The following is a 21,137-nucleotide window of genomic DNA, read 5'->3' as shown; positions in this document are numbered from 1 at the left end:
CGAACAAAATTGATCAGCAATATGAATTGAGAAAATTTAATTAAAATGCTACAAACGGCTCAACATTTATATTACAATCTCTGAACAAACTAATAAATATAACAAGAAACAATAAAAAGTAAATAAAAAGAAAAGAACTAATGTTAGAATTTCTAATAAAAGCTATTAAATTATAAATTAATGCGAATCAAATTTTAATTAGTGACCACAGTCAACATAAACATTTAAAAAAGGAACTGAAATGATGTGCCATGCATGCAGGTCACAGTGTTGATTGAATGAATATTTTAAAAAATTGAAACATTTTAATCTGTTTTTACTGATAAATTATTATTTGTAAATAAATCTTCTAAATCAAGAAGAGACTGAGAACAGACAGGAACAATTTGGTCATCTAACGCTGAATTTGCGGATGAATTATTAAGCAATCTTGTCAACTTCTCCTCATCTTGAGTGAACCATGGGTGAGACAAAATTTCATCGACAGACATTCTAGATGAAGGCTCCAATCGAAGAAGATTCTTCAAGAGGCATTTTACTTCAAGAGAAAGACAAGCAGGAAGCCTATAGAAGCCACTTCGAATCTTCTTGAATAAAGTAACTATTTCATTATCATGGAAAGGATACTGCCCTGCAACCATTGTGTATAAAATCACACCAAGACTCCAAACATCTGCTGCTTTACCTGAATAACCATCACAGGAGTAAAGAATTTCCGGACTGATGTAAGCTAAGCAGCCATGTTTGTTGTACAGGTGATCACTTTTCTCGTTTTCCAAAACTAATCCTTCTTCCAAGTTGCTTAGAAGGATGTGTTCTCTGTAGAATGAAAAGTTCAAAATTAGTATAGAAATTAAAATTTTTTTTAGCAAAGTAAAATGCAAAAATTATTCAACATTCATACACGAAATCAGAATGAACAAAATGTCAAAAAAATGTGCATAATCAATAAAGATTCAACAATATATTACTCACCTATCACTGTTAGCAAAAACAAATTTTCTCAGTTTGATTTCCCTGACAATGATATTGTTTTCATGACAGTGCTTAACACTTTCAACGATCTGCTTGAAGTACCTCCTGGCCTCACTCTCATCCAGTCTCTGCTTCCTCCTTATGTAAAGATGAAGGTCTTCTTCTGTCTTCCCGAAGAATGCGTAACATTTCGTTTTCGTCAGAATGATTTCATCAATTTTTGCGATATGTGGATGGTACCCAGATACAAAGTAAGGTAACAAACTTCTTTGGTATTCTTGTATTGGATATATCTGTTGATAAATATTTTCAAATGGTTACTATTAGCTACAAAATTTCATAAAATCTGAAAAATTATCAAATTAGAACTTAGATGAATATGTGGAAATAAAAAGTAAAAATCAATGAAATTTATCTTAAATTTTTTTTAAATAGAATCACAATTTAATTCATTAACAACATCATCTCTTATTTAATAAATAAAACAACAAAATTGAAAAGAGAAGTAAATAAAATTAACTTTCATTCTTTAAAAAAATGGCAATAATGAATAACAAAAATCCATACAAATTATTTTTTTTGAAAATATAATAAAAAACAAGAAACTAGCTTTTAAAATGAAAATCAAAAAGGGAATTCACTTTTACTCACCTTAACTCTCTTCTCCTCCCGTGTTTCAATATCAAGAGCTATATAAACATCAGGTGTATCGACACGCTTTGATTTTATTTTTTGTATAAAATACTTCCCAACCCTGAAGACCTGACTAGAAGACTGGCTGAGATTATTATCATTACCGTTGAATGGGGAAAAATTGTCATTCTTAACCTCTGGAGTTAGAGCTCTGCCTGACAGAGTTGTTGTTATGTCTTTAATCACATCCTTTTTCAAACTAAAATCTTGTTGTATGTTGATAAGTTTTGAGTTGGTATACATTAAACTCCTAAGGTAAAAATGAAAAAAAAATTTTTCCTTTTATATTTCAGATTCAATTTATTATAATAATTAGAACTAATTATAATTATTTTTATTATAACCCACTAAGAAATGTGTGCAGTGAACATTTTTATGAATAAAAACATGCATGCTCTTCTTACGCAAATGTGATGTCATCTATGTACTCAATTTCGCAACATGCTCTCTTGAATCACATCACTACATAAGCAGGATTCATATTGTGAAAGATGTTGTCCTGATGTTGTTCTTATCTAACACTTACAGTCTTACATACAAGAGAGAACAAATACCTTATCTAATCTACATGTATTATATACATACAGTATGTAAATGTATCATATATTATACACATTATATATGTTTGTATGGATTATATAAGAATCAATGCTAATTGTTATGTAAGACAAATAAACAAATAATAATACCAGTAGCACAGGCAAAATGAATTACAAGCAAATTATTTATGGAAAATGTATACAATAAGAATGACATAAACTTAAGAAGAAAATTTAATTCCAAGATGATGATGATGAGGACGACGATTACAGATATATATAAAAATATAATGATAATTAATCATCATTAATATTATGACGTCAGATCGTCAATGAATGAATTTTATCAGAAAAATGAATAAATAAACAAAACGAATTATTATTTTTATGAAATTATGAGGTAACTTTTAGCAGAGTATTGAGTTATTAATTAATTATAAACAACATCACAATAATAACTGCGTATATAAACGTAGGTGACTAATTCGTTTAGTAGTTAGAGTAGGGAATTAATTACCCTGTTGACGGCTGTCGTAGTAACAGTAAATAAAATAAAAATAATCTTATTTTCGTACTTAATTTGCTAATTTTAATGTTAATCAAAATATCCATCAATTAAATTCAATATCAACATTGACGTCTGCTCTGAAACTAAATGAAATATTATCAATAAATTTCATCATCCTCAACTTCCTCGTGCTACGAAACTCAAATTCAAGCCATTTTCTTCTTCATGAATAAACAGAAAAAAAATCTATTTTTAAAAAGAAACTAATCAATTCAACCTCACCTACAAACGTCCTTCAAAGTGCAGCCATTTTGATATATAGAATCTTTAGTAAGAGGTGATCTCGGACTATAAGACGACAGTTAGACTAAATTAGTGAATCCGGACATTTAGGAGAATCTATTTAATAAAAATGAAGGATAGATTGAACAGGAGTTCAGAGTAATGGTGACTCTGCTCGATTCTATGTTTACACGTAGCTTAGTTGACTCCGCCTACTGATGATGTCATCAGGCGATCCAAGCCTTCCTATTGGCTGATAATTAATATCTCGATATTTGAATTACTTCAATCAGGTTTAAAAGTTATTTTCAATATGAATTATGCAATTAATTTAATCAATTATATCCTGAGTTGAATTCGATGAAATTGTTATTTAGTGTGAAAAAGATTAGTTATTCCCATAACAACCAAAACCGAACGCGCCTAAGTAAGCAAGTTACTGTCTAAATTACATCATAATATTCATAATATACATATCAGATGTATGTTTGTAATATATATATATTTATTAAATTCGTGAGTGTGTGTATGTGTTTATCTGTCTATATCATATATATATCATATATCTAAATATATATATATATATATATATATATATATATGTTGGTAATAGACCATAATTTTTACAATATTTAAACGAACTACAAACTTATTAACGCCAAACATTCGGTAGAATTTATAGAATATTGTAAAATATATATATATATATATATATATTTATTTATTTATTTATTTATTTATATAACACATTATAATGTAGATTATAAATACTTATACATTGTTCTAAATATACATATACAAACACGTACAAACATGAAGATACATCCTTGTTGAACGCGTATTTAACGGTTTATGTTACGTACGTATGTTTATTTGTTCATACTACGCATGATGAAATACACGTAGGAATTACTCATGGGAATTGAAATGAAGCACTTGATCTGAACGTTGACCTGGAAACTTTTGCCTCATTATATTCTACTTACTTTTTTGAACTTTTGAACTCTCACCTATCACCTGACCTGGTACCTGAACTGTTGGGGTCTTATTGAACTAATTATGACGTACGTGTGACGTCTGTGGTGCCTTTTTTTACCCAGTAAACATATAATGGGCGCGAATGTTCATAAGGACTTTTCGGTTTTGGAAAAAACAAAATACTTGACATAAAAATTTATCTATATGTATTCTTAATGAAAGAAATGAAATTCTGAATTACAATCAATAATAAATTAACATTGATATATATTACTAATTTAAATTATAAGTAATTATTTCAGTGGGGGAGAAGAATAATTAATACATTGTATCATTGTATAGAGAGGAGAGAGAGAGAGAGAGAGAGAGAGAGAGAGAGAGAGAGAGAGATCAATAATTACATTCATTTGCATATTAGCACATGCAATGGACTCAAGTTCACCAAATTAACGAAGCCACCCATGTTTATGGTTACTATGGTTACTACTAAACTAAATAAAGCAACCACTAAATTGTAATTAATTAGTTAATTACGTAATTATTTTTATGTAATGAATTAAAGTTTAACTTCCGTAATTATCGTCTTTAATTATTATTTATATTCTTTTATTTCCTTATATAATTTTTTTTTTTTATTATTTACTTTTATTATTAATAATAGTTATAACTGTCACGTGCTATCAAACTCGTGATGTTTCTCGTGGATTATTATTATTATTATTAAATTATTCTGTTATTCATATTGTTATGAGACCGTTTTGCTGCTGATAACGTTACAATAAATTGATGACTTATTGTTCTTGTTGTTAAGTTTGTATGTTATTGTTGTTACTGTTGTTGTTGTTGCTGTTATTGTGGTTCCTATTCTTGATGTTATAGATGTCATATATGGGTGCATTCATTTGCAACGCATTTGTTATGAGTGTGCGCGTGTGTGCGTGTGCGTGTGTGTGTGTTTGGCATTGTTTGAAAATATTTTAAATTGCGATGTTTATTCAGTGAAAATTTTTGAATGATTTTATAATAAATTATATGTGTACGTGTGTATGTGCGTGATTGTTGATTGTGTGTGTGTCTGTGTGTGTGTGCGTAAGAAAGAGAGAGAGAGAGAACGTGTGTGAGTGTGTATGGTGTTTGTTGTTATTAATAATAATTATATAATTAAAATAAGTAATAATCGTCTTTTGATATCGAATGCCAACTCGATCACGATTATACTGACTTATTGTTACCATCATCTGCCATCATCATCGTTATTATCATCATTTATCACCCTCATCGTCTTAATCACCATCATTATCATCATCATCATCACCATCATTATCATCATCATCATCACCACTATTTTCATCATCATCTTAATCGCCATCGTTATTATTCATCGTTAGAATTTGTTAATTTTCATCGCCAATGTTTCATCGCATTTTTTTCAGTTTCTCGAAAAACATCACGTGGTTGGTCTCACTCACACCACCAAGTTCAAGCATGACTAGCATGTGCGTGATATTTGAAGTAAAAATACATACCTACCTACCTACACACCTACACACACACCTACACATACACACACACACACAAACACATTATTACATACATACACACATGCTATTGAATGTATAATAACTGATTAAAAACATCAAACACCACCATGACCAAGCAAATCTATTTAAATGATTAATTTAACATATTTTTTACATTTTATTCTGATTCGGGTAATAATTTCTAAATTATTTTTCTTCAAGACCTTTGGAAAATAATTTTCTATCATATATAGGTGTTTGCATCTAGACAGCGGATTTTCATTTACACACTTACATTATACGAATACTTACATATGTGTGTGTGCGAGTATGTATGTGTGTATGGTATGTGTATTTGTGTGTGTGTGCGTGCGTGTGTTTGTCTGATTGTGTGTGTGTCTTACGAAAAATTTGATATAAATGGCCAAATTATCATATGGCGCAGCAGTGCTTATATTCAAATCTCTCTAAATGAATTAACATACATATGATGTGAGACTGTATTTAAAGCTACGCCTCTAATGGTAATAAAAATAATGTTGATGATATCATATTAATGTCAATTTTTTTCTAAATTACATGCACACACACACACACACAACACACACACACACACACACACGTAGACATATAACACACAACACGCACAAAAAATTATATATATAATATAAATATATTTCCGTGTGTGTGTGTGTGTATGTGTGTGTGTGTATGTATGTGTAGGTATGTGTAAATTCACCTATATGTATTTGTATTGCAGAGAGGTATATAACATTATATATGGAGTATATAACATTCAGCACTACTCGCATCAACAAACTTGGACTGGACATATTACGCAATGGGCATATTACGCAACATTCATTAAACAAGCATTCACATTCAGGACAATTAAATTAATTGGACATGTCCAACAATTGGTCACAGACGGCTTACTTAATTACTTCTTAGTGATTGTGACAAGATAATGAAATTTCCGTTATTAGTGCACACACACACACACACAAATGCACACCACACACACAAATGCACACACACATACACACACAGACACCACACACAGACTGACCATATTATGATATGGCAATAACAAAATTATTGTGCTAGTCACTACAACATTATGCAAATGTAATCAAACTACTAATCTCAATTATACACATGCGATTAATTATAAAAATAACGTTATATGACGCATTTATGACGTCATTAAGATATTTTGAATTGTAATGTTAAAAATTTTTATGAGTTTGCCCCGTCTGGAGATTAGGTGTCGAAAAGGGGTGTGTTTTGAATCTGAAGACACAAGCACACAGGCACAGCTTTTATTTACACACACACACACACACACACACACACACACACATACACACACACACACACATACACACACACACACACACGCACACACACACACACAAACACACACACGCATATATATATATATATATATATTATATAATTCATGAATTGAAATAGAATTCATTTAAGACTTCATTCAGCTGCTCTGACGGCATGCACTCATTTTGTTTTGTACAAAGAATCATTAAAGGGTAGAATGACAATTTACGAAATATTTTTCTAGCGTGTCGAAAATAGTTTCTATATAAACTACAGACAACTTAATAATGATACAAAACCTCAAAATTATAATTTTCACATACTCGTTAAAACATTTAACAACCCCCCATTCCTTATCTTTCAACTTTTCCACGTGGCATTATGGATTGTGGAATGAAGAGTTTCATGTCTGTTCGGAAGATTTTAAGGAAAATGCTACAGTTCCAGGGAGTAGGTCGTTGGAATGTGCTCTGGTTTGTGCTACTCAGCTCTTCCCTTGTTCATCTTTCAATTTTCTTCCCGATAGAAATGCCTGTCAAATTTTTACTAACCCGTCTAAAAATTTTGTTGCTACGTTCAAGAGAAATGGAAAATGTGAATACTATTATAAGGTTAGTTAATGTTATTTGTGAGAATTATAGTTTAATTTATAGAATATCAGTATTCAGTTTTTATAAATAATTTGTTTACATTAAATTTTGCAACACTTCACTGCAGAAGACTAATAATGCACTGGAAGGTTAGTGGGTTGTTTGAATTTTTAATTTAAAAGCAGTTCAAATTTTGAGTTTCAGTTGAAACGATAAAATTGATGGAGATTTTAAAGCATTAGTTTATCAGCTAGTGAGTACTGCGTGTCCTCCTAACAAATCAAAACATTGCTACGTTGTTTAATAACGTAGACCAGTAAAATTTATTTAGTATTTCAAATTACGGATGCTTACAAATAATCTTTGGTAATTTGCAATTTCGAATTGTTTCCAGTTAGACGAAATTTTTTCTATACAGAAAAGCTTATCAATCTGGCACTGCGCAAGCCCACATTTTCAAGTTCAACATTGATCAACCATCCTTCACACGACTCCAAAAGAGCAGTGGATGGTTTCAGATCAGGATCCCTCTTCACTGCTGGGTGCTTCCATAGTGCTAAAGGTCCCCCAAACTGGTTGGCTGTTGATCTGTTAGCTGTCTACAGTGTTTATTACGTCATGCTGCTTAATCGGGCTGATTGCTGTGGTGAGATTATTTTCTGTAATCCAATTCACCCAATGTCATAGTAAAATAACAATATACCTAGTATTTTAGAGCTAGTTTTCATGTAGTATTGCATTGTCAAATGAATGACGAAAGCTTATTAACAACGATTGATAATTCAACAACGGTAACAGTGAAAATTTGTTTCAATTTGCTCTCTAGCTCAAAGAATGAACGAGTACATAGTTGGACTGAACACCACGTTGGGATCAAATGGGATAAAGAGATGGGACTACGACCTCTGCGGACAGTATCCCAAAGAAACCAAACTGAACACCTCTTACATAACAGTATGCAACGCTTATCCATATGGACACAAATTTGTCATCGTGCAGTCAGCCAAAGAATCGTCTCATTTTTTGACGGTTTGTGAGTTGGAGGTTTATGGCAAGATAAATGATTCTCCTTAATTTTTTTGGTCTCTGGATTAATTTTGTGTTATCAACAACTTTTTAATGACCAACCGTTTGGTTTTGAAGTAAATTTATTATTTTTTTAGAACAATCTTAGCGATGTTTAACCACTATTTTATTAAATACATTTTCATCATTAATAGAAGAAACGTGATTGTATCTTGGCTATCGATTGACAAGACAAACACTTCATTTCAATGTTGACATTGTCGGCAGAAAACTCCTTTTCAGTTTTATTTGCATAGTTTCACTTTTTAATCAAGTTTCAACTTGTTTAAATTTGTCTTCCTGGTACCAATGCTTCACTTTTACGTGAACGAAAGGTTTTAAAACTGTACATTGAAAATTTGATTTAATAATGCGATACACTAACTAAATTTGATGAGATTTTGCATCTTGCAACTCTGCGTCTATAACATTTGCCCTTCAATGGCCATTCATTTGGAAAAACACCGTTTGCTGCATGTTACCAAGGAAACAACACAAGAATAACAACAATATAATTAATTTACAACAATAACCTGAATTTTTTCAGTTTTTAAACACCGATAATAAAAAAGTTACATACAAACCCAAATCAGATATATGGAGATATATTTGTCATCTTACAAATTTTACACTTGATATAATTTACCTTTGATATAGTTTACTATTTTTAGAATATTTCATTTTCACCGGCGGATCCAGACAGCTGGATTACAACTTTGAGGGAGTGGACCGAATGTCTTGACGGGAGTTGGGCGTTTGCTAAAATAAAAAGCTGGGAACGTCCCTATATCGGCCACTGTACATTTTGATTGTTACTAAATGTACGTACTTAAACAATTTGATTTACAATTTGTTTTTTAGTACCACCATTTAGTTTTGTCAATTTCATGTGGTGTAGTTCATTCTGTTGTAGCTGATGTATTTATTTAAGCAGTTTGTTTCATTTCATTTTTTTAATTGAAGCTTCTGTATGAACGTAAACTGACAAAATTTTTAGTTTTTTAAAATTTACTGAGTGAAAGTTTGAAAAGCAATTTGCCGGGAAAATAAACAATAAAAATTATTGCTGGTAACTATTAGTTGATTTTTAACTAAAATATATTTTTAATTAAACATTTTAATTGTTTATTTATTAAAATTAGTTGAAAAATCGATTTTCTTGCTTTCAAATAAAAATACTTATTACGAATCGATTTTGTAAACAAATTCATTCTTTATTTATTCATTCTTTTCAACGTTGTAAACCTTGATAGAAGAATTAGAACATTGCAGATATAGATATAATGTATTGAAATTATTCACAATAATAACATAATACTTAAGAAATTTCATAAGTAGATCTAGAGCAAACTTCAAGTCAAACATTATGTTTCCGAGATCCAAATGTATACTGAGGTCGTTAAAATTTACCAAAGTTTTTTATTGCGTTTAAAAAAATGTAGAATTTGTTCAACAAGTTAAATTTTATTTTGAAACTTAGATGGAACTAATGGCAGTCTAATGCATTTTTTGCCATTTTTTTTTGAAACATTTTCGATTTCCCTAAGTAGGAATTTTGTTTGATTTGAATAAAAAATTGCCACCGCGAACATTTTAGCGTTTCTTACATGAAATTTTGTGATGTTCAAATGTTTTAAGACTTCGCTACAAGCGAAACACTTCACATTTTTCAAACTATCATTAACGTGGTATTTAAAATAATAATGTTACTTTACAAAATGTAATAAACAGATGACGGAACTCTTATCTTCACAGCTTGTGATATATATCATTTGAAAATCGTAGATTTAAATATCGATGAATATGAGAGCGCTACAACTGTATTGGCTGATTAATAATATTTTAACATTGAGTTCTTTTTCATTTCATCTTTCCACATGGCAATTTGGATTTTGGAACATGGAGTTCGATGTCTGTTCAGAAGAATTTCCAACAAACGTCACAACACCTGTGATCAGTGCTTTAGAATGCGCCCTGGTGTGCACCACCCAGCTCTCTTCATGTTCGTCTTTCAATGGCTGTTGATCTGCAAGCTTCCTACACCGTGCACTAGGTGTGCTGCATCAATCGCTTAATACAAGGCGTTTTACTTTGAAGTGCTTTTTTGAGCAATTTTCTTAAAAGCGGTTCATAAATTTTGAAATGTGTATTATATGTTTTTGTACAGCTATAAAAAATATGTTATGTATATAATTTATCAACGCTAAAGCTTGGAATTACTATTTTATAGATGTGAATAGTTTGGAGTCTTTCTGTGAAGAGTGGTCGTTTGGCTTTAACCGGGCATATTAAAAAATGTTCATTCTAGCGTTATTAATAATGAAATTATTATTAACTGCATTGAAAGTTTGGTGTGGCAACAACGTGGCACTCGGCAAGCCAGCAACAAGTAGTTCAGTTTGGGGCGGGTACGCATACCTCGCTGCAAGCAACATGGTGGACGGCGATGCTAACCCTAATGACTACCTGGGGCACTGTTTCGTGTGCGACGATGGTGCCGGGGGTCCAAATTGGGCAGTTGTTGACCTCCTTAGCACACATCACGTTGATCGTGTTGACCTCTACTCAAAAGATTGTTGTGGTCAGTTTTTTAATTATTTTAACCACGTAGGATGCTTTCGAAGTGCTTTTGTTTTGAATAAATCTTTAATAATTTGTGATAGATTGACTGATTCATTTGTTTTTTTTAGCGGAACGACTGGATTACTTCATAATCGGCCTCACGTCAGTAAACTACTTCCAATCCTGGTCAAGCATCATCAGAGGTGCCTACCCCATCTGTGCTCAATATAAGTACAAGGCGGTCAACCGCTCCAAGCATACGTTGAATGCCAATGTAATGCCAATCTCCCTTCCTACCGTTACATTATTGCCCAGCAACCTGCCAATGGAGTTGGACATTTAACCATCTGTAGAAGTTTGTTTTTATTTTTAGAAAGTTAAAATAAAATATTAGTGATTGTTTTATCATTGTAGCAAAAATTTGGAAACGTTACCTAAACACCCGCCTAAGTGACTGTACCACATGCGTGATCAGAGCTGTCGATGTGAAGAGATGTTTGTTCGGATGCGTTCCAGGTTCATGCGATTCAGTCAACTTTTAAGTCAATGGAACCAACACTACGTGTGAGATGAACCTTCATTTGAATGGCTACCAACAAACCAGCCTGAAAAACTTTTTTGGGTGGAGCTTTTGAGAAGTTCAGTATGCCTAAATGGGATACAATTTTCAATTTAGTATTATATACAACATGTTTCCTTTGAAACGATGATTTAAAATGCTGACAACAATCACTATCTCAACAAAGTGATAACGAAATATTAATGAATGATAACTTATTATGAACTTTTTTACTTTCAGTTGATCGTCATGTCATGGTAGCAAGAAATTTTTTACGGTTTACGGTTTGTGTCGTCGGATCGCAAATCCTAACAATTAAAACTATCGATCCTCAAAAATAAATAAAAACACCAAAAAGTGACGAATTAACTCGTGGGGACTGATTTTGATAGGTAATGTGGGCTGCTGATGAGTACCCGTTGGAGACGAATCAGCCCGTCCAATCTCTTCATTTCACTTCCCCGCATTGCTTTACCTAGTTTGGTGTTCCAATACATTATCGCAACCGCAACAGTCTTTTATCACCTTACCACCTTTGCATCAATCAACGTCACATCAGCTGAAACAGTTTTTATAATTTTTGCAAAGAGATGATTCGCACAGACGTGCAAACATAATATTATTTAATGTACTAAAATTCATAATTTTGTGTTTATGTTAGAAACTTCAGTGTCAAACTTATTTTTTACAATTTGATTTCAAGCAAGGAGCTTTTACGAAAGTTATGATTTGAAACTATTAACATGAAAAAAATACTAAAGGCACATACATCATAAGACACGGATAATAAAACCATATTCTCAAAAACCATGTATTTTAAAAAGAGTATGGTCAAAATATTTAAAGTAACTGAATTGTAATGTTCTGCAACTTCTTGGAAGAAGTGCGGGCTGCAAGTTGTCTGAGACGCACTTATGCTTCCAGCGAGTTCATTTGGCACTGGGACAGATATGACGTACCTGACTTAATAAATAGCAATCGTTGTCATCTTCATTGTCATCCGGTTACAATGCACTGCATGTAGTTTTCATATATGTTTTTTTTTCTTCATAATTACCGTTATAATTTGTGATTAATTTACCCAACCTCTGTCATCTCCTAAACATTTAACGGTGAAAGATTTAATTTTTTTAAAAAGTTGTTTGTAGATAATTAAACTTCAATTTTATTATGCACTAGAAAAAAATTTCTGATTTAGATTTTAATGTGCACTAGTTGAAAACTTCATGGAACTACGGACTAACTAACAAAAAGCATTTTTTTGTCTGTAATTAAACGTTTTTGTTTTTTGAATGAAAGAAGGTAGTTGCATCGATCCGTTAATAAAATTTTCATGAAAACAAATGTGCACTTGTTTCCTAAATAGGATTATTTTTGGTTCTGTTGAAGTCAAATTATATTTGAATGAAATTCAACTTGAAAATCTTATTTGAAATATTTAAAACTAGTAACAGCTGCTAACTTAAAAAATGATTGGAATATTGAAATACTTCTTGATAACGATTTCCTTACCCTGGCTGGTTGATCAAATGGTTTTCACTTCAGGGCTAGTTTCCTATCAGTTTTCAGCTTGGCATTACGGTTTACTCAACAATGAGTTTTATGTTTGTTCGGAAGATTTACAGAATACAGTTAAAGTACCTGGGAATAGTTCGTTGCAGTGTGTTTTGACGTGTGCAACTTTTTATCCGTGTTCATCTTTCAACTTTCTTTCTACTGAAAAAGTGTGCCAACTCTTTCCTCATTATTCGAAAAATTTCCAAACTTGGAATCAAAGAAACATAAAATGTGAATATTATTTTCAAGTTAGTAACTTCGATATTTATTGACAACGTTAAAATTAAATATTTTGAATTTAAATATTTCAATTTTGTTCAGAATTTTAATTTCATTTGAAATATTTTTCAAATTTTGTTCATTTTTCAGGCCGAAAACAATTTGTTGAAAGGCAAGTTTTTATACTTCAAACTTAAAATATTTGTTTAATAAATGTTGAAAAGATAGTTTTATATTAACAAACTCGGCAATTTCATCAAATAAACTTTTTCAAATGAATGATCCAACTCAGAAAAGTTTAACAATCTTGCCCTAAAGAAGCCAACAACTTCCAGTCCATTATTACTTCCGGATTCACTCCACAAAGAGGAACGTGCCGTAGACGGAAATAGGTCAGGTGTGTTGTTAACAGCTGGTTGTTTCCACGCTAAAGATGTTCCTCCAAACTGGATGGTTGTTGACCTGCTGGGTGTCTACTTCGTTCGTTACGTCATGCTGGTCAATCGAGTTGAATGCTGCGGTTAGCAGTTTGTGTGGTCTTGAGTTGTTTTTAATTTTGTGTTTTGGCATTATAGTCTGTAAATGAAATTTTTAAACATTTTTTTTGTTTAATTATCGTGGATTTTTTAAAAATTTAATTACATTAGTTAAACATAACATTATTTTTGTGCGTTTTCATGTCGTGCAATAAAACAGTATTAGAAATTTATTGCAAGCACATCCCAATATTCAAGGTGGCAGAATGTCTAAGTACATTGTTGGACTGAATAGGAGCTTGGGATCAGTTGTGAACAGATGGACCTACGACCTCTGCGGACAATATCCCAAAGTAACAGAAACTGATTCCTGGTACATAACTTTATGCAAGAGTTATTCATACGGACACAGGTATGTTATTGTGCAGTCTGCTAGTGATACTGATCAGTATTTAACTGTTTGTGAGTTGGAAGTTTATGGACAGTATTCCATCTGACTATCCAGATAACCTGGATTAAGAATGTGCAAAAATAGTGAACTGATCATTTAAATTTTATGTTCTACTAAAATAACATTTTATTGCTTTGCGGAACCCTTGATTAAAAAACTTTTAAATTTTATTCACTATTAGTAACATTACTATTGATTTATCAGACAATTCATTGTGCACTATTTTCCATAGTTATTTGTAAATGAGATAGAAACGTCTAAACGTGTTGTTTATATTTTAAAACTTAGTAATCTGTCATAAATCTTTTAAAAATAAAATTATGTAAACCAAATCCATCGTCTCCGTTCCTGTTCGGTCTACCTACCCACAAGCAATACTGCTAACCAATTTCGAACACTGAGGCATTTTATAAAAAATATTATTAACTGTTTGTGAATCGTTCAAAATGAACTGTTCAGGTACTTCCATTTTATTTGCCATCATATTTTTTAGCTTAAAATTCAGCATGGCACGGTATATATATATATATAATTCGTAACGGGGTGGCGAATCTAGATGGGGTGTTAGGGTGCATCTCTCTACCTGACATTGGAAGAAAAAAATATTGAAGATTCCGTGTAAAATAGTTTAAGTCATCATCATAATAAATTTTAAATTAAACAGGAATTATAAAAAATCATTAACTATACTATAGAATTTTGAAATTTGGAAATCACCCACTGCTAAATTTCGAATAAGCCACTGCCCTGTGCCCTGCAACACGTGATGAGGAACGAATCATTCACCGTAACGTAATAAGATTTTAAGGGAAGAAAGCGATGTTGACTTTATAATTTTTATCCGCAATGTAAATTTGTTCAACCTTTGTCAGTTCAATCGTTTGATTTTTATATCAATATATTTAACGGTCGATAAATGTGTTGGGTAATAATTTTTAAGCATTTTTTAAAAGTAGGAGAATTTTCTTAGTTCAATGACTTCTGTCTGAAATAATAGATAAATAAGAAAAACACTTAGCATTTTACCCTTAGAAAAAACTGTTCAGTTAATCGTATTAAATTTCAAGTTATTTAATTCTTTACAAGAAGATTTTAAATAGTTTTGAAATACACGTTCAAATTCTTCCAACATTAGTATATTAAATACAAATTAATTTGTAGTCGAATGAAGGGGTTTTGCTAAATTAAAAAAAAATAAATACGATACAGCGCACAAATGAAGGCATTAGAAAATATCGCCGTACTAATTTGTTGTCTTTTAGCAATTTTGCTGACCTTGGTCAAGGGTGCGATGACAACAGTACTAAAACGTTATGCCGTTCTGCTAGAGAAGTCACAGGCGAGGAAGAAAAATTTTGTTGGACCAACATACGCCTGCCGACAAATTTAATTCCTCGAAGTTATGAAGTTATCATTTATCCAAATCTTCCAAAATTTTATTTCCGTGGCTCGTCCAAAACCAGAGTTTTCGTACGTAGATGTACCAATAGCATTGTCATGCACGTTAAAGGCCTCAAAATCTCTAGAGTTGATGTACGCTATAAAGACCGAAATGGTTTGTTGGAAAAAGAGCCAATAATATCTTTTTTATTACATAAATTTTCCGATGTATATAAACTCAACATCATCGATGCTTTAACTTGTTTTGTTTGTATCAATTATATCAACATTCATGATGGTTATTTCTCATTATTGCTTGTTTCTTCCTCATCATCCCATATCCGTCCATAATAATATGTTTTAAAAATTACAAAATTCATAACATTATAAGCTTAACGTTATCATCCTTCTAGGTTTGTTTTAAATATTTCAAATAATTAAAATTAATTCTATCGTCATCATCATTGTTATCTTTAACACTACAATCACCTCAGACATCCAATCAACCCTGTTGATATCATGCCAATATTGATTTGTTATAAACTCTACCATAACCCACGACAGAAAAAATTGTAGTAGTAAGAAGTAGAATTAATGAAAAGTTGGAACAACTGCAAATCGAACTTTGCAACTTCCTCAGACCAAACTCTACCGTCATCATTGAAATTTCTTTCAGAGGAGTGCTGAGAAATGATAATTTCGGGTTTTATTCAAGTTCATACACAACCGGTGACAATGTCGTCAGGTCAATCGTTGTCTTGTTATTTGTTCAAATGCGTCAATTGTTATCATTTGAAAATGGTTATCACTCACCAATTTAATTTTGCAATGGAGAGTTTTACACTTGTCAGTTGTCAAAAAAGTTTTTGAAAAACTTTAAATTGAACGACAAAAACATTTGCCCCACACAACTAACAAAATGAAACAAACAATTAATTAACTTCATAATTCAATCTAACTTTAATCTCACTTTCATCTTGCAGATATTTAGCTGCCACGCATTTCCAACCGACTGAAGCACGATCGGCAATTCCATGCTTTGATGAGCCGCCCATGAAGGCGACCTTCAAGTTCTACATCATCAGACCAAATGACTACATCTCATTGTTCAACACGGAGAAGGTAGCTGGTTTTAACGACTTCTGAATGAAAATTCTTACCAATGAAATTATTTTTCTAGATATCAGAGAGGGCAGTGTCCAGCAGTGAAACAATGGACATCTTCAACACCTCCGTCCAGATGAGCACTTACTTGCTGGCCTTTGTTGTCTGCGACTTTCAGTCAAAATCTCAAATGAGCATGAGTGGAGTTAATGTTGGTAGGATGGATGTAACGATTGATTCCGTAGTTTTGTTTTATTTTGTACTCTTTTATCGTTTGCTCGTTGCTGCTAAATAGGCCTCCATAAGCTCACATCTGTCGTTAATTATTAATTCACATGTTCAGTGTTATACAAGATGAGTTTTTCAGTCCCAGATAATTTTACCTAAATATTCAACTTGTTTGAGGGTCATTTCTATTTTTCTTGATAATCTTTGATGGTTTTGCTTTCAGCTGCTAAAAATAATAATGCATGAAATGTTCTCGTACGATGAGACAAAAAAATTCAGTTAAGTTTCATGCACAACTCCAGATCTCCGTGTACTCTCAACCATCAACTATAAACGACGTCAATTTTGCACTGGAATCAATTACCAAATTAATGGATTTCTTTGAGGGATTTTATGGAGTCAGGTACCCATTGAAAAAATTGGGTGGGTGTTAGTTTCCCTGTTTGCTGGCTCATCATTGGTTGAATGTTGAAACTTGTACTTTGGTTTGTACTTTGGTTTGAAGCAGATTTTTCCCGACTGGCCTCTGGTTAGTTTTTGAATTCGAATTTCTAAAAATATAGTTGTCAATTTTGAATTTTATAATTTCAAGTTAAATTATGATTATTATTGCGTTTATTTTGCAATTTTGAATTAAATATAGTAAAGCATGTGTTTCATTTCGATTTTTTTAGTTTAACAAATGTCATTCAGATGGAAGCATTCACCTTCGATCTTACGTTGACAGCAATGTTCGAAGATTCATTCGACTCCTCCCACCCAGTGATCGCTCCAGTGACCAGCCCGACGGAATTTCCTACCATAAAGTTGGTCAACTGCTTTTGTAGCATGAACTCATGGCTAATTTTAGTGAAAAAATAAATTAAGATCTATCTCGACCCAGATCAACTAACTAAAAAAATTGTATGATCGATTATTAAAATTATATTTCTTAGCACGTTTGCTTTGTTAATTTATTATAATTAACATTTTTTTAAATTAAAAAATAAAATAAAGATTAAGACACTCATTTTAGCATTAAAAAAGACATTATTTTGACTGGGAAAAATGAGGATGACTGAAGTGTGAAAACATTGGATAATTTTTTGAGACGATGTGAAAATTAGTTATTTCGATTAAAAGACTGATTGAAGGGAGATAAAAAAATTTAGTTAAACTAAATTTTTGTAAAGAAAAACATTCGATGTCTCAAATAGGGAGCGGCGTTGATTCGAATGCTGGAGAGTGTGGTTGGCTCCGATGTTTTCAACAAAGCCCTCAAAAATTATCTCACCAAACACCAGTACGGCAATGCCAACAGCAAAGATTTGTGGCATGCATTTCCAAAAAAGGTTGGAGAACTTCTTATCTGCAAATTTATTCACACGCACACCACACACACACACACCACACACACACACACTTACACCCCACACACACCACACACACATACACACAGGCAATCACACATACTAACAGATCATCATACATGCAATCTTACAAAGCTTGATGGCAACTCTGAATGTATGATATATATTAAAGTTGTGATATTCTTGTTTTATCATTTTGTTCCTACAAAATGAAGCTGCCCAGCACAGAAGAAATCAATGTGGAAAAAATGATGGAGACGTGGACACTTCAAATGGGTCTGCCCCTGGTCACCATCGTCAGGGATGGACGTCACGTGACCTGTCGTCAGGAGAGATTCGTCGTCATCGATCATTCAAAATTGAAAGATTTCCAAGTGCCAAGTTCAAAGTTCAAGTTGGAAATGTTGAATAAAACGCAAATGAAATAAATAATTTTTAAAATCTAAATGAGATTTTCGTTCGAAGTTTTTATTATCGTTCTGGTTATAGTTCAAAATAGGAAAAGTTAGTAATTTTGAATGAGAATGTCTTAAATCAAATTATTTAATAATAAAAAAGAATAAAATTACTAAACTTGTTATTCATTTCAATTTTTAACATTTAATCGCCAGCTACACATGGTACATTCCTTTAACCTACGCAACTAGTAACAATCCAACCGACATCTCAACCGTCATTTTGAATGGAAAAACAAGTAGGCCTAAGAAGTGGTTGGATTTTGTAATAATAAGTGACAAGTTGTTCGTTAATTAATTAATTAACTTCCAATTAATTAATTAATTAATTAATTCATTCATTCACTCGCTCACTCACTCACTCACTCACTCATTCACTCATTCATTCATTCATCTAGAGAACTTCAGACTGCCACTTAATGTCACCTGGTTAAAAGCAAACGTTGATATGGCAGGCAAATAATGATGAAGACGACGACGACGACGAATATAAGATGATTACAATGTTGATGATAAATGAATGAGTGAATGTTATGATTGATGACTAAAACGATCGTAATGATAAACTGATGATAGTGACTTTGATGGATCTACTGGGGAAGCTTATTCATCCTTTATTATTATTTTCATTTTTCATTTATTCATTCGTTCGTTTGTTTGTTCGTTCGTTTGTTCATTCGTCCGTTTGCTCATTCATTCATTCGATTGTTCGTCCGTCGTTCATTCATTCAAAATCTTCTATAAAAATTATTTTTTATTGGTTTTTATTTCGATAGAAACATTTTTTGTGGGCAATGTAAAAATGCGTCAAAATTAGTTCCTCTCACCATTCATTTCAAGATTTGTTATTCATTGAATGGTAGAGGCCTAATGATTTGTTGCCTATGATGTCCTCTTGCATTTTTGAAATTGCTCTATATAAATACTTTTGTTGATTGGTTGAATGATTAGAAACAAATAGTTTGATAAATCTTTTATTTAGTTAGTTGAAATTCATTAGGCATTGTTATTTTTTGATAGGATTTTACAGAGTTCATTACGGTGACAAGGGATGGTTGGACATAATTAAGCAGCTAAAACTTAACCATTCCGTTGGTTTTTGTTTTTTTTAAAGATGATGAGGATGATGATTATGATGATGATGATGATGATAATGATGTGTAGGAGCGTATACAGTGATGACAATGAGGATAAAGATGATGATATTTCAGTTTTTTCTTCCACGATGTTAATTGGTGTTTTGTTTCAGAGTAACCATAGCTATCATTATTATTATTTAAATAATAATAATTATTATTTGTTGTTGCGATCATCATTGTCAACATCATCGTAATGGTGATGATGATTAGCATGATGATGACATCATCATCATCTAAGCAATCCAATTTTTATTAGGTTTTCAGCGACATCGACAGAGGCAGCATTATATATGATATATTTTCTTTAGTTAGGTTGGCATCATAATTTTTTAAAATTTTGTTTGAATTCTCTCAAGATATAATTTTTAATTTATTCAACTCTACCAAACAAACATCTGTTATACTGCAGCACGAACCACGTCAGCCTGGCCAGAGCTCTCAATCTGATGATGTACATGAAGAAGGAAGAGAGCCACTATACATGGAGAGTGATGATGATCCAGATGAAGGTCATTGTGGAACAGTTCTCAAATCATCCTCTCTATCAGAATTTTACGGTATATAGCCTGAGTGCGCAGAGGTGGACATGGGTCCATTTTTACTGACCCAACCCAACCCAACCCATCACTTAACTCAACCCATCCCAACCCAACCCGCCTGAAAATGCAACTTTTCAACCCAACCCGACCCGACCCAACCCACGACCCATCTGCACGAGTCGCAATTTTACCAAACAGGCAAATTTTTACAAATGATATTTAAAAAGCAGAACTCAAAAATACAAGATCATATGTGTAATAAAACACACTGGTGAAGTAATTACACTGCAAGTGTAATAAAATAACATGAAAATTAATTAAAAATTAAATGTTACTAATATTTTCCCACAACAACGTCAGAAACATCAAACTTTCCATATTTGGCACCTAACTCAACACAGCTCTGCATCAAATTGAGAAGCCCTTTATTTTCAACAGATTTGAATGAGTGGTAACCATCAACACAGAAAAAGATCTGTCTATGCTTCAACATCATTAATTCTTGAGGAGACAGTTGAATTTTTCGTTTCAAGCATTGCGGGATTTTCAACTGTGACTTTGGCAAGACTACAGCACAATGTTTAATATGTTCTTGCTGATTTTTAGTGCCAAAGTTTTTACCTGATGAATC

General features: G+C 32.1%; 5 protein-coding genes across 5 annotated transcripts; 4 read left to right on the top strand and 1 right to left on the bottom strand.

The window, feature by feature from the left end:
* Positions 1-305: 305 nt before the first annotated feature.
* HELRODRAFT_63454 (hypothetical protein) lies at positions 306-1,250 on the bottom strand (the record flags this gene model as incomplete). Its single annotated transcript, XM_009011560.1, has 2 exons — positions 306-819; positions 976-1,250. Coding segments are annotated over 2 exons (789 nt in total), but the record flags the coding sequence as incomplete, so codon positions are not given.
* Positions 1,251-7,120: 5,870 nt separating this feature from the next.
* On the top strand, positions 7,121-9,297 carry HELRODRAFT_159691 (hypothetical protein; the record flags this gene model as incomplete). Its single annotated transcript, XM_009011559.1, has 5 exons — positions 7,121-7,444; positions 7,551-7,572; positions 7,818-8,069; positions 8,250-8,452; positions 9,160-9,297. The coding sequence occupies 5 exons, from the start codon at positions 7,121-7,123 to the stop codon at positions 9,295-9,297; spliced, it is 939 nt and encodes a 312-aa protein (XP_009009807.1).
* A 1,068-nt stretch (positions 9,298-10,365) lies between these two features.
* Positions 10,366-11,393, top strand: HELRODRAFT_159690 (hypothetical protein; the record flags this gene model as incomplete). The annotated part of the gene is made up of 3 exons (XM_009011558.1): positions 10,366-10,465; positions 10,836-11,069; positions 11,179-11,393. The coding sequence occupies 3 exons, from the start codon at positions 10,366-10,368 to the stop codon at positions 11,391-11,393; spliced, it is 549 nt and encodes a 182-aa protein (XP_009009806.1).
* A 4,266-nt stretch (positions 11,394-15,659) lies between these two features.
* HELRODRAFT_62199 (hypothetical protein) lies at positions 15,660-17,458 on the top strand (the record flags this gene model as incomplete). The annotated part of the gene is made up of 5 exons (XM_009011557.1): positions 15,660-15,920; positions 16,295-16,437; positions 16,676-16,821; positions 16,880-17,007; positions 17,327-17,458. Coding segments are annotated over 5 exons (810 nt in total), but the record flags the coding sequence as incomplete, so codon positions are not given.
* Positions 17,459-17,744: 286 nt separating this feature from the next.
* Positions 17,745-18,717, top strand: HELRODRAFT_145061 (hypothetical protein; the record flags this gene model as incomplete). The annotated part of the gene is made up of 3 exons (XM_009011556.1): positions 17,745-17,834; positions 18,221-18,355; positions 18,589-18,717. Coding segments are annotated over 3 exons (354 nt in total), but the record flags the coding sequence as incomplete, so codon positions are not given.
* Between the last annotated feature and the right edge of the window lie 2,420 nt (positions 18,718-21,137).

The sequence above is a fragment of the Helobdella robusta genome, assembly GCF_000326865.2.
Source record: "Helobdella robusta unplaced genomic scaffold HELROscaffold_1, whole genome shotgun sequence".
In the NCBI taxonomy this organism is placed as follows: domain Eukaryota; kingdom Metazoa; phylum Annelida; class Clitellata; order Rhynchobdellida; family Glossiphoniidae; genus Helobdella; species Helobdella robusta.
The sequence above is the reverse complement of the archived record's forward strand: the minus strand, read 5'-3'. Positions and strand labels throughout refer to the sequence as shown.